The sequence below is a fragment of the Gopherus flavomarginatus genome, chromosome 24, assembly GCF_025201925.1.
Source record: "Gopherus flavomarginatus isolate rGopFla2 chromosome 24, rGopFla2.mat.asm, whole genome shotgun sequence".
Taxonomy (NCBI): domain Eukaryota; kingdom Metazoa; phylum Chordata; order Testudines; family Testudinidae; genus Gopherus; species Gopherus flavomarginatus.
Genome location: NC_066640.1, coordinates 7465611 through 7477859, shown reverse-complemented (window position 1 = coordinate 7477859; position 12249 = coordinate 7465611). Strand labels below are relative to the sequence as shown.

The window sequence follows — 12249 nt, the reverse complement described above, 5'->3', positions numbered from 1 at the left end:
CCACCCAATCTCATTTTCCCACTACTACTTCCTCTACTTCACTGGATTTTACACCGGAGTGGTTTTCTTTTACATAACAAAAGCTGGCTGCCTCCCAGACTGCAGTGAGAGTGAGATGGGGTGTGTGCGGTAGAGGCCATAGCTTGGGGGAAACACCTGCAGGGCTTGGCTTTGCACTGTGCCAGCGGAGAGCTGACAGTATAAGTACAAGGTGGAAAGAGATGAGCAGGATGGGGAATGCTGCAGTGTTCATACTCAGACAGATAAGCACTAGGAGGAAGGAGGCCCAGCGTAGCATCTCTCATGCTATCTCTTACTCAGAAGTATCTGTTTGAAGAACTGAGTGTCGTGAGAGTAGAATAAACTTGTTCATTTTACATAAATAAATATGTTAAATGTTTATGTAGAGAAATGTTTGATGACTTCCATTTTTTTTGCAATATGTCATTCATACTTAGGCCCCTCAATCTTAATCTGGCCCTGGTTGCCTCGTATGAATGAGTGTGTATAGCTCCTGTGGCATTATGCCTGGTGTTCCTCACAGTAATATTACTGTGATATGATTACGGCCTAACTACAATGTATTTTATGCAAGATAGGTCATGTGAGAAATCATGGAAAATATTATCATTCACTGAATATGGTTATTCTATTTGTATGCATGTATCATTTTAGTATCTGAAGTTAGGAATATTGTTTATGCATCTATTACAAATGTGTTTATACCTGGGGTAGGCCCACTAGGCAGAATGCAATCAGTCTGGATGGCTGGCTGGGAAGGGCCATTAGGGAGAACAATAGGTCTTAGAAGAAGCTAATCTCCCACCAGGGAGCCTTCCTGAGGATGCTACAAACAGCCTTCTAGTCATGTACAGGGGCTAGTCATGTAGCTATGCCATTACAGGGGCATGCGACCAGATCACCTGGTACTGGACTCTACCACTGAAAGGCATGGGAACCAAGCTTGGAGAGAAAGGGTTCCCACCATATGCAAAAGCTATTTAAGACAGGGCAGTGACATCATCACGGTTCTTCACTGACTTCCCACCCAAAGACATGCATCTGAGGAAGTGGGTATTCACCCACGAAAGCTCATGCTCCAAAACGTCTGTTAGTCTATAACGTGCCACAGGATTCTTTGTTGCTTTTACAGATCCAGACTAACACGGCTACCCTCTGATACTTACTACCCACCCAAAGAGACTCCTGTAAACACCTGAGGAACAGAGACTGAACTAGGGGGAAGGGCTGGACCCAGGCTAGAGGGATTTCTAGCCTGTGAAAGAAATACCTGAGGTTTGAAGCTGCAAGCAAGTGCAGCGTGCCCTTTAAGAATCTCTGCAACCGGCTTAACTCATCCCTTAGGGTGAGAATTTGCTACTCATCTCCAGTCTCTAGTATATTACGCTTAGACTGCGTTTTTGTTTATATGCGAGGTAACCTGCTGTGACCTGTTTGCTACCCCTTAAGAGTCACATCAAATCTATCTTGTGTAGTTAATCACCTTGTTTTTGTTTGGTCTAAAACCCGCGTGTGGAAATCATAATGTGGGGCAAAAAGTTGTTACATATCTCCCTCCACATTAGGGTGACCAGATGTCCCGATTTTTTGGTCTTTTTCTTATATAGGCTCCTATTACCTCCAACCCCCGTCCTGATTTTTCACATCTACTGACTGGCCACCCTACTCCACATTGAGGGAGAGGGAGAATTTTATTTGCTGACGCTGTACAGTTCTCCGTGCAGCGCAAGATGGTATAATTTTGGGTTTACCCTTCAGAGCGGGTGTGCGCCTGAGAAGCTGGGAAGGGCCCTAGCTGTATACCCTTCCCATGCAGGGGCTGTTCTGCAAGCTTGACTGCACGTTACCGCAGCTGGGTGTGTCCCTACCTGTGCACTGCGGAAAGTGTGAGTCTGGGAACGTGTGTGCAGCTTGTCACAGCCTCTCAGGGTGGTGGGTCAGGGGGCTCAGTGGTACCCCAGTTCCAGGTGGCAACCCGGGGGGAACCCATCACAGCTCCCATTTAAGTCAATGAGCAAACTTGTATCCAACATGCACAAAGCTCCATACACAGCTCAAGAGACAGAAATTGACTCTTTTAAAGTAAGAGGAGAAACTTGCGTATCCATTTCTGAAATCATGAGCAGACATCACTATCACAGACTTGGACCTAAATTTTGTTTTTTTTTTTAAATGTAATACCCAGAGCATTATAATATTATTATTTGTATTACTGTAGTTCCCATGAGCACCAGTAATAGCTAATAATAGCTAGACCTCTTATGGCGCTCTTCATCTGTAGATCTCAGTCAGTAAAACTACTCTATCACAAACAAGCAAAACAGATTTGCCTCTTTCGAGTTTTTATTGTTACTCTACATCTGTGGATCGGACAGCTGTGGGCAATGCAATTTCTTTCATTTAAAAGATGCTCTTCTGCTGGAATGGCCACAGTGCCACCTACTGGACAAAGAGAGCTGCTGAGAGTCAGTGTTGGTCAAGGGCACCACACCCGCTGACAGCTGTCCTCAGTGTCTCACGGCTGAGCAACAGCAGCTGACTAGGGCAGAAAGGACGGTTCAGCCTCCATGGCCCATTCAATGCTTGTCGTCTCTTCGGATGTATCTATTAAGCGGGCCGATTAGTGCCAGCTGAGGTGCTGGCAATGTGGACAACTGTCTGCTAGGAACATTGTCAGCACTGCACAGCTGGGAGAGGGCAGGGACGAACGTACCTAAGTGAGATTCAAAGCAGTGGTGTCAGAGGTGAAAGGCTCCATCTCCTATTGTCACTCCTCTAGGTCACTGAGACACTGGACATGACTAGTTTTTATCTCCAGTGAATTTGCTCCAGCAGGATAGGGTATCCTGGATTGGATAACCGCTTGGTCCTTGCCAAAGACAGCATCCCTTTTTAAAGAATGTATCTAGCTGTGAGGCCCAAACTTCTACCTTACAGGACCTTAAACTTAGGGTATGTTTTCACTACCCACGGGATCAGCAGGCAGCAATCGATCCAGTGAGGATCGATTTATTGTGTCTAGTCTAGATGCGATAAATCGACTCTTGAACGCTCTCCCGTCGACTCCTGTACTTCAGCTCGGTGAGAGGCGCAGGCAGAGTTGACAGGGGAGTGGCAGCAGTCGACTTGCCACGGTAAAGACACCACAGTAAGTTGATCTAAGTACGTTGACTTCAGCTACGTTATTCATGTAGCTGAAGTTGCGTAACTTTAGATCAATCCCCCCTCTAGTGTAGGCCAGGGCTTAGACAGCCTTTAAAGAGCAACTTTAAGTCAGCTGCATTAGTTACTTTGCTCGCCTCTATTATTTTAGTAAGTCACCCAGAATGATAAATACTTCTCTCTGACTCCTTGCAGTGCCTTAGAACTTTATAATAATAGAGGCACCAGCTGAACTGCTGGGTAAGACCATGAAAACCAAAGCTGTAGTAGGAACATAAATTAGCAACAGCAATAAAATACTGAGATGTACATGAAAATATGGGATTAGTTCTCTTATGCTATGAAGAATCCTTCTCCTTTTCTAAAGTTTATGGCGCATACAAAGATTTACAAGAGTCTAAAGAAGGAAAATCAAACTGTCAAACAGTTAAGCCCACAATTAGGGCTTGTTAAAAGTATAAATAGAAATAATTCCATACGGTTTTAAAATTCTTTTTTAATTAAAACAAGTTTTTGTGTATTTAAACAATCTGCTGCAGTGCTGAGGACCTAACAAAATTAAGCACTGGGCTAATGGGTCAGAATCAAAAAGTAAAACTAACTTAACAGATGGTGAAACTTGATTTGTCTAGTTTCACTGTGTCAGTTGCAGGAAAAGGAAAGAATAACAAATGGTATAAATGCCAAGAGCAAATTAGATTTTTAAATGTATTTGTTTTAATCTAGTATGTTAATACTAGCAAGGAAACTTTCTTATTGAATATTTTCTATGTGGACAGCAAGCCTTAAGGGGACACGATAAATCTGAGATCAAGTCGGTTTAAAAAGTGATTTGGAAGTGGCTTTAGGTGTAGCACCTGTGTCTGGGGCCCACTGCCAAATCTTTGGGGGTTTATGACTAAGTGTTGTGACTTGTAAAAATGCTTTTCCCTCAAAAACCCAAAGAGGGGAAGTGGTTGACTGTGCACAGAGGTTGAGGTTTTTGAGGGGCTAGAGGAGCTAGGCGCTCCAGCCCAGTAAAAGTCAATGGGATTTGGGTATGTAACTTGCAGAGATGTCTTAGACACACTCCCTCAATGGGTGCTTCCATATTCTGGCACCCAACTTGAGCCAATTTGTGTGTGATGTTCAGAGGTGCTGAGCATTCACAACTCCTAGTAATGCAATAGAAAGAAACTGAAAGGTCAGGGTGTCTCACGTCAGGTGCCAAAAACTAGTGAATCCTTCAGAAAAAGTGGCTGACACAACATGTTCAGAGCATAGTGTAGCTTGTGCGGGTGGTGTCCCTTTAACGACTACTCAGTTTGGGTTCTGTTACTAGGGCATAAATAGTGCTCACCTCTCCCATGACAGCAATTGGTGTCTCCCCTGTTGCCTGGGCAACACGATGCTCTACCAGATAAAACATGTATTCATCGTAGAGCAGGCGAATCAGGTGAAAGGAACCAAAGCTGGCAGCACTGCGCAAGGTGAGGTCACGGATCACCATAGAGCTAGAGAACGGTCAGAAAACAAAACATTTTGGACACATTTTAGAACCACAGATTGGCTGGTGTGAATTCTAGAGTGGGAAGAATCATGGGAAACGCTGAGTCATACTATGCAGTACCTAATACACGATTGTTAAATTCTTCCTTTCACCCAAAATCTCAAAGCATTTTAGGAACATTAGTTAATTCTGCCTCACAAACTCCCTAGCAAAAAGAGATTTGGATTATTATCCCCAATTCACAGATGGGGAACTAAGACAGAGAATCAGGGCCTGATTTTCCATTGCCCTAAACACTCGTGTAGTCATTCATGCCAGGGTAGAGTGATTTAGGACCCTAACTTTCAGCAGCCAGGTTTTGGGATATTGACCTTGGACGGCTTTTCTTTTTGAAGTCTGGCCTGCAGGTGGACAAAATACAAATTAGCAGCAAGGTATTTAGATGTCCCAAGCAGGTGCATATACACTTCCAGGATAAAAAAAAAGAGCTATACCTATAGAAGGACCACTTCAGCAGGAACTGCCTAGCTGCCTTGGGGAAGCTGGGGCTGTCCTCATGGTGCTTTAGAACCTGGGTGACAACATTATCCAGCCAACTGGCCCACTGATCGAGGGAGCTCTGCTGCTGTAGTGTGAGTTTGAAATCCTGCTCCAGCTTCTGCACCATGCCTTCTTCACACTGGCACACCCAGGAGGCTTGCTCCTACCAAGGGCACAAGAGGAAAAGAAGAAATCAATATTTACATGCCTGAGCAAAACTGCTGGTCATTCCACCTCATGGCTTTTGGTGGATCCTGACTCTTATATCTGGCAAAGGAAAAGCTCCAAGTTAGTAGAATAACATTCTGGCTCATGGCACTCCATGACTAGAACTTCTGTATGTACCAGCAACATCTGGGATTTTCAAAAGATGCTTCATTAGTGCTAATAGGCAGCTCGTTTATAACAAAGAAAAGGAAGTATTTCTTCACACAATGCACAGTCAATCTGTGGAACTCCGCCAGATGTGAAGGACAAAGCTATAACAGGATTAAAAAAGAGCTAGATAAATTCATGGAGGATAGGTCTATCAATGGCTATTAGCCAGGATGGACAGGGATGGTGTCTCTAGCCTGTGTTTGCCAGAAGCTGGGAATGGGCAACAGGAGATGGATCACTTGATGATTACCTGTTCTGTTCATTCCCTTTGAAGCACCTGGCATTGGCCACTGTCAGAAGACAGGACACTGGGCTAGATGGACCTTTGGTCTGACTCAGTATGGCCGTTCCTATGTTCTAAACTGCCACTGAGTTAAATGGGATTTGGGCACCTAACTCTTTAGTCCTGGGTGAGATTTTCAAAAGCATTTACGAGATTTAGGAGCACAAGTCCTGTAGGTTTTCAAAGGGACCTATACTCCTAAATCACACAGGCACTTCTGAAAATTCCACTCATTAACCCTTTCCCCAACTGATATCAAAGTGTTTTTTCAACATTAATAAGCCTCTGAGCCCACCATATGGTGCAGGTCAGTACTAGCATCCCCCTTTCATTGGGTGGGAAATGGAAGCACAGAAAGGTTGAGGCTTGAGGATTGAGACTCAGGAGACTCCCAGTCCCCTGCCCAAATAACTAAAATCCAGGCTTCTCAAACGTGTCCATAGCATGAGCCCCATTTTATAAAGAGATTGTCTTGGGGACACCTCCTTTCCTACTCACCACTGTCTGACATCCCTTTGGCACCTATCGCAACTGCTTTCCTAAAAAAGCAATCCTGGGAAAGCATTTAATGTAGGCTTCAACGTCTTGCGGTGCAATCTGGTAGCTGGAAATAAGGCGGAGCTAGCACTAGCCAGCCAGATTTCTGCAGGCCATTGTAGTTTAAGAATTCCTGCACCACAACCCATGGCCTCAACCGAAACATCAAAAAGTCACCTGCACATTGGCAAAGTCCACTCGATTGAGGTCGCTGAGCATCTGGTTTATCTGGGAGGTGTTCTGGAGCACAGCGCGAGCTGCCTGAGCCAGATGGTTCAGGGAAGTGTATCTCCGTAACGTCTGTGCAAAGGCACTCACTACTCCAACCTGTAAAAGGTACACCCACCACAGGGCCAGATTACACACACACACCTTTCAAAATGCTTAGGACATATGCACAAAGCCACTGTTGGCTACTGCATAAAGGCACAACACTCTTCTCTTGATGCTGCTACTTATAAATCTTTGCTAGCATGCTTCACTGTTATTAGCTCATTGCCACCTCCTATCAATCTAATTTTCGTCTTTGAAAGGGTACTGGCCTAATGGATAGAGGAGAAGGAGTAGACATGATATAGTCAATGCCGTCTCAGCACAGGAGCTGGACTTTATGACCTCTCGAGGTCTCTTCCATCCCTACATTTCTGTGATCCTCCCAAGGAAATCCTGTCACTTCATTTGTCTAAATGAATTGCCAGAATGGAACCCTTGGCTCCTCGTCAGCAGCCGGGGAGTGTTACATATGAAACATATGACTGGAGGGGAAAATTAGCAGCTTTGACCATGTTTATCAGCTTGGACAATTTAGTGTTTATGTAAATCAAAGGCTGGCAGAACTGACCAGTAGAGGAGACGCTGCAGTTAAACAAGGCCTGCCGATGCTCCTCAATCACTACCGGCATTCCATTTTTCTCTCCAGTAGAGCATCAATCCACTGCAGATGCCTAATTGCACACTGATTTATCTGCAACTACAGGGTGCGGTAAGGGCTTGATGAACTCAGTGTCTGAACAATTAATCATCGCTGTTGAGTACTATATTTGAAGCCTGGAGTTAGATATAGCAAATCCAGGCCCCAGCATACATGCCTCATGAGATGAAGTGGCTGTGACCATACATCCCATGAGGAGATATCGCCCCATCTGAGTGTCCATGATAACGTGACATGGACCTCGCCCCACATCTTGCTATTCCGGCTCAACACTGCCTGTTTATTCTGCTGAGTTGAGCATGGAGTATGCCCAACTGGGCAACTGAGCAGTGATGGTGTAACAAGGCCCAGCAGAGGCATGTCATTAAGGTGGGCCCAGAATGCCAGTCACCAAAGCCTGAAATACCAGTGGTTTGGAACCACTGCACAAAACTGTAACAAAACACTTCCCCCTGTGTGTAACAAACTCCCACTATTTACCTTTGTCTGGACCACCTGCGGGGGGAAATCGCTCATTGCATTCATCAGCCATCCTTCCAAACTCTTTGCAAAATTGCGGATGGCTTGCGTCAAGGTGCCTGCAAGAGAGAAGTCAGGATAGTTAGAGAGGCTTTTCCAAATTGCTTTAATGAAACCTGTCAGCCTAGAACTACTCTGGGAGATACTAAATCAAGATAATAGCTATTGGATCAGAAATTGTACCATGGGAGCCTAGTGCAGTTACAGATTAATCAGATGAATGCAGTCCATTGGGGTCTTGCAAAAAAAAAAAATGGAGACTGAAATATATTCATCGGGCTGTGATTTTTATCCAACAAATTAAATAGTTCTCTCTTATTATTTGAGGCAGATACGAAACTTTTCTAAGACTACTGGCATCTATAATAATAATGTTCACGTGCATGTGTGGGCCGGGATATGAAAATCACAGACAACTAGAAGTTCGCAGCACTGAAGCTATCATTTGTCTTTTAAAAACAAGATGGGATAGTTTTTTAAAAAAAGATATGCTCTAGTTCAACCATGAATTATTTTGGGTAAGTTCCGTGGCCTGTCTTATACTGGAGGTCAGACAAGAAGGATGCCTTCTGGCCTTGGATTCTGTGAATCCTTTTTGTTTGATATGCACATGTATAGTATAGTAATTAGCAATAAGGCCTAGCATCAGAGTCCATTCTCTGTCCAGAATAGACCAATAAGGACAATTAATCTTCTGTGCTATAGGTACTTGTGGAGTCAGGCTTTTACTTGGCTAACACTTTCAAAGCTGGGTGCCTGAAGGCAGGTTGTTAAATCCATATTGAGGCAACTAAACAAAAGTAGCCCAGTGTTCACAGATGTGAAGTGAATGGAAGCTGCAGATTCTCAGCATCTCCGAAAACTAGGTAGGGTGACCAGACAGCAAACGTAAAAAATCGGGATGGGGTGGCGGGTAATAGGCGCCTATATAAGAAAAAGACCCAAAAATCAGGACTGTCCCTATAAAATCGGGACATCTGGTCACCTTAAAGCTAGGTCACGTTTATTTAGTTGCCTAAATATGGAGTTCCGAGTCCAACTTTGTGTACCCAGGTTTGCAAACATTGAGCCTCGTCTCCAATGTAAAAAGCTACATTTTTAAAGTGGCTTTTTGGTTGTTTATGCATCAAAATAAGTTTAACTTGTTCCTTTTTATTTACTAGGTCACAATGGCAAAAAAAAGCTTTTTAATATATTTTTGCTGGGTTTGTGGTGAACAACAGAAATCACAACCAGGGAAGAGGCATTTAAAAAACAAGTTTTCATTTTCAATAAATGTAATGTTGTGAAAGGGGCAGGCCTGGCAGTTCTAAAGAAGCAAACCTTCTTGTTCATTCCCGGACAAGGCCAGGCAGTGACAGCAAGAGTTTTCTCCATGCCACCTAGATAACAATCCTGACATATACAGGGGCCATTTATCACCCACTCGGTCCTTGCCTCTTCCTTTAAAACTGAACACGAAGTACTTACCTGGCCCCCACTATGGTAGTATTTGAGCATCTCACAATAATTTGTGTATTTATCCTCACCGCACTCAGAGGTAGGGAAGTCCTATTATCCCCATTTTACAGAAGAGGGACTGAGGCACAGAGAGACAAAAGGCCCAAAAGGTATTTAACTCATGCTCATTTCAATGGGAGTTAGTCACCTAAATACCTTTAAAAAGCTGGCTTCAAGTGACTTTCCCAAGGTCACACAGGAAGCCTGTGGCAAAACTGGGAGCTGAACTCATGTTTCCCGAGTCTCAGCTTAGGACACAAGCCTCCAGACCATCCTTCCTCTCCTGCCAACAGAAGGGGACACATTGGTGGTTTTCTGCCACTAGGGACTGCACTGATGCCATTAGCTCACCAGGCTGGCAGTACTTTTCGGTCACTATTCGCCTGGACAGAGTCTGAGCTACTGAATGAGGGATTGATCCAGCGAAGCACAAAAGCGTGTGCTTCACTCTCATTGCTTTCAGTGATTGCTGAATCAGGGCCTTGGGGGTAAAAGCCTCTGCATCCTGTGCTAATCTCCCAAACCAGTGTCAATATACACAGAGAGAGAAAAAAATCCATAATGTGCAGTATGGGCCAGAATGATGTGACAACAGAAAGACACACATCTCTAAGGAAGCATTCAGCACAGATTAATTATGCTTAAATACATTTTATGTGTATTAAGCCTACATTTTCCAACTTGGTTCCTGGCCAAAGCCTGAGGCTGTGATAATGTGATTAACTGAATTTTTAAAAGATGGAAAAACACATCTAGGCATCCAGGAGCCATGATACAATGCTCAAATGGGAATCATTCCATATAGAGGAGATGACTGTTGCCATAACATACAAGCTCGAATACAAAATAAAACCCGTCCACACTAGCCTTTATGGCAAGTGGTAGCCAACCTCAGTGAACCATCTATTTCTATTGCACAATATGGAGTGAAACAGTTAAAAGAAAGAAGAAAGTTGGGCAAGAGTCAGGGCTCCCCATGCCATTCTGATGACTTCACAACGTACTTACCAGGCACCGGCCTCAGCACGTCAGGGATGAGGATCTCCACCAGGGCCTGATACAGAATGTGATCACAGCTTCTCATCCATTTCAGGATAGGATCGTATTTACACAGAGTGATGAGCTTGTCCTTTGGGATGACCCCTTCGTGTTCTTCTTCACTACATGGCAAAGAGTAACGCAGTGTTAATGGCACATTTCACTTTATGCACGTACAGTTGTTCCATATTTCTCATTAGAGTAACACATTTTGGGGTTTAGTGAAAGAGAACCTCTGGAGTCCTTCTGAGGAAGTGGTGCTTGATCATCTGTAGGGACTTCATCAGCTCTGGAAGCTCTGCTCTCTGTATCATATCTCTGCTAGTTCTGACCAGCATCTCACCTCCTATCCACACACCCCATTTGGCTCATCTGGACCTCCTCTCATTCCTCCAGTCCTCTCTCAGAGGCTGGTCCTTCATTGCCATCAACTTAATCACCCACAACAGTTGCCTGCCACCTTCTGGCTCAGCGATTCCCCATTCCCCTCTTTCTAAAACAAATGCAGCTCAAAACCCAATTTTTTTTCACTCCTTTCAACAAGCAAGGGCTCATTTGGTTCCTCACAGTGAGGCTGGCCATTCCCAGACATCCACACCTCTCCTTTCTGCTGTCCAGTCTACTCCTTTTGACTATCACATTGCCACTGAGCGGACTGCTGTGACATGTTGTATTGCCCAGTATTGTATACGAGCAGTGCCAAATTTGCCCAGAAAACATAGTGAAAAAAGCGACAAAAGAGTCCTGTGGCACCTTATAGACTAACAGAAGTTTGGAGCATAAGCTTTCATGGGTGAATACCCACTTCGCCAGATGCAGACTATTCACCCATGAAAGCTTATGCTCCAATACTTCTGTTAGTTTATAAAGTGCCACAGGACTCTTTTGTCGCTTTTTACAGATCCAGACTAACACGGTTACCCCTCTGATACTAAATACTGAAAACAGTTTCGTGGAGGAAAAGCCAGTTCCATGCTGTGACAAAGACACAGCATTGTTTTCAAGTGAAAGAGGTCAATTTAACCTGCTTCAATATCTCTTTATACATGGGCAGAAGGGTCTTTATGCTTCTTTTTAGTATTTCCAAGTAAATTTATTCCTCCTGAGATGGCACCCTGGAAACCGTACATTATCTTGCTCATAATTACAAGACCCTATCTTAGGAATAGAGTTAGAAAAATGACTTTCTGGTGGGAAGCAAAGAGAAGCTGCAAGAGTGGTCACGTGCTCCTCCCCAGCGGCGCAGACACATCATTTCAGGCACCTGGAACAGCAAGTGAGGAGGAAATCACTGCGCTGGGGGGCTAAGGATGCCCTGGCTACTGTCTCCTACTCTGCGCCATGTTCAGCTGCTAACCCCAGCTGGAGCTGGGCAGGGGAGGACAGGACTTCCTCTTCCTCTGCGAGCCCCGCCCCCCGCATCTGGACCACCCTGACGAGTCCCCCAAACTCAACTCCTACCCCATGAGGCCCCACTCCCCCAGCACCGACCATCTGCAAGAGCCACCCACATGAGGCCCCCCCTGCTGAGCCCCATCCCCTATCACTGAGATCCTCCCCTCACTGAGACCCAATCATCTTCACCTGGACCCCTCACAGAGTCTCATTTCCTCTGCACCCAGAACCGCCAATGAGCCCCTGTGCATCCAGATCTGCCCCCAGCTGTCCGCACCCAGATTGCCCCACAAAGAACTCTCTCACTCCACACCTGGATCCCCCCACACTAAGCCCTTCACACTTGGATCCTGTCAGGCTGAGCCTGCCTGCCCCACACTTGGATCGGGGGCCAGGGCTGGGCATATGTTCAAGACTCTGCTTGCTTGCTAGTGGGAGAGGAGCTATGGTGAGTGC

The 12249-nt window shown here is 45.0% G+C and overlaps 1 protein-coding gene across 9 annotated transcripts in view; it reads right to left on the bottom strand.

Annotated features, from left to right (window-relative positions):
• RFX2 (regulatory factor X2) overlaps positions 1 to 12249 on the bottom strand; it is a 99304-nt gene that overhangs the window by 7188 nt on the left and 79867 nt on the right. For all 9 annotated transcript variants that reach the window (XM_050934247.1, XM_050934252.1, XM_050934253.1 and 6 more), the window contains 5 exons: positions 10369 to 10520; positions 7822 to 7919; positions 6588 to 6737; positions 5167 to 5375; positions 4523 to 4676 (listed from right to left, as the gene is read on the bottom strand). In XM_050934247.1, the coding sequence (XP_050790204.1) occupies positions 4523 to 4676; positions 5167 to 5375; positions 6588 to 6737; positions 7822 to 7919; positions 10369 to 10520 (763 nt within the window). The remainder of the gene's footprint in view (positions 1 to 4522; positions 4677 to 5166; positions 5376 to 6587; positions 6738 to 7821; positions 7920 to 10368; positions 10521 to 12249) is intronic.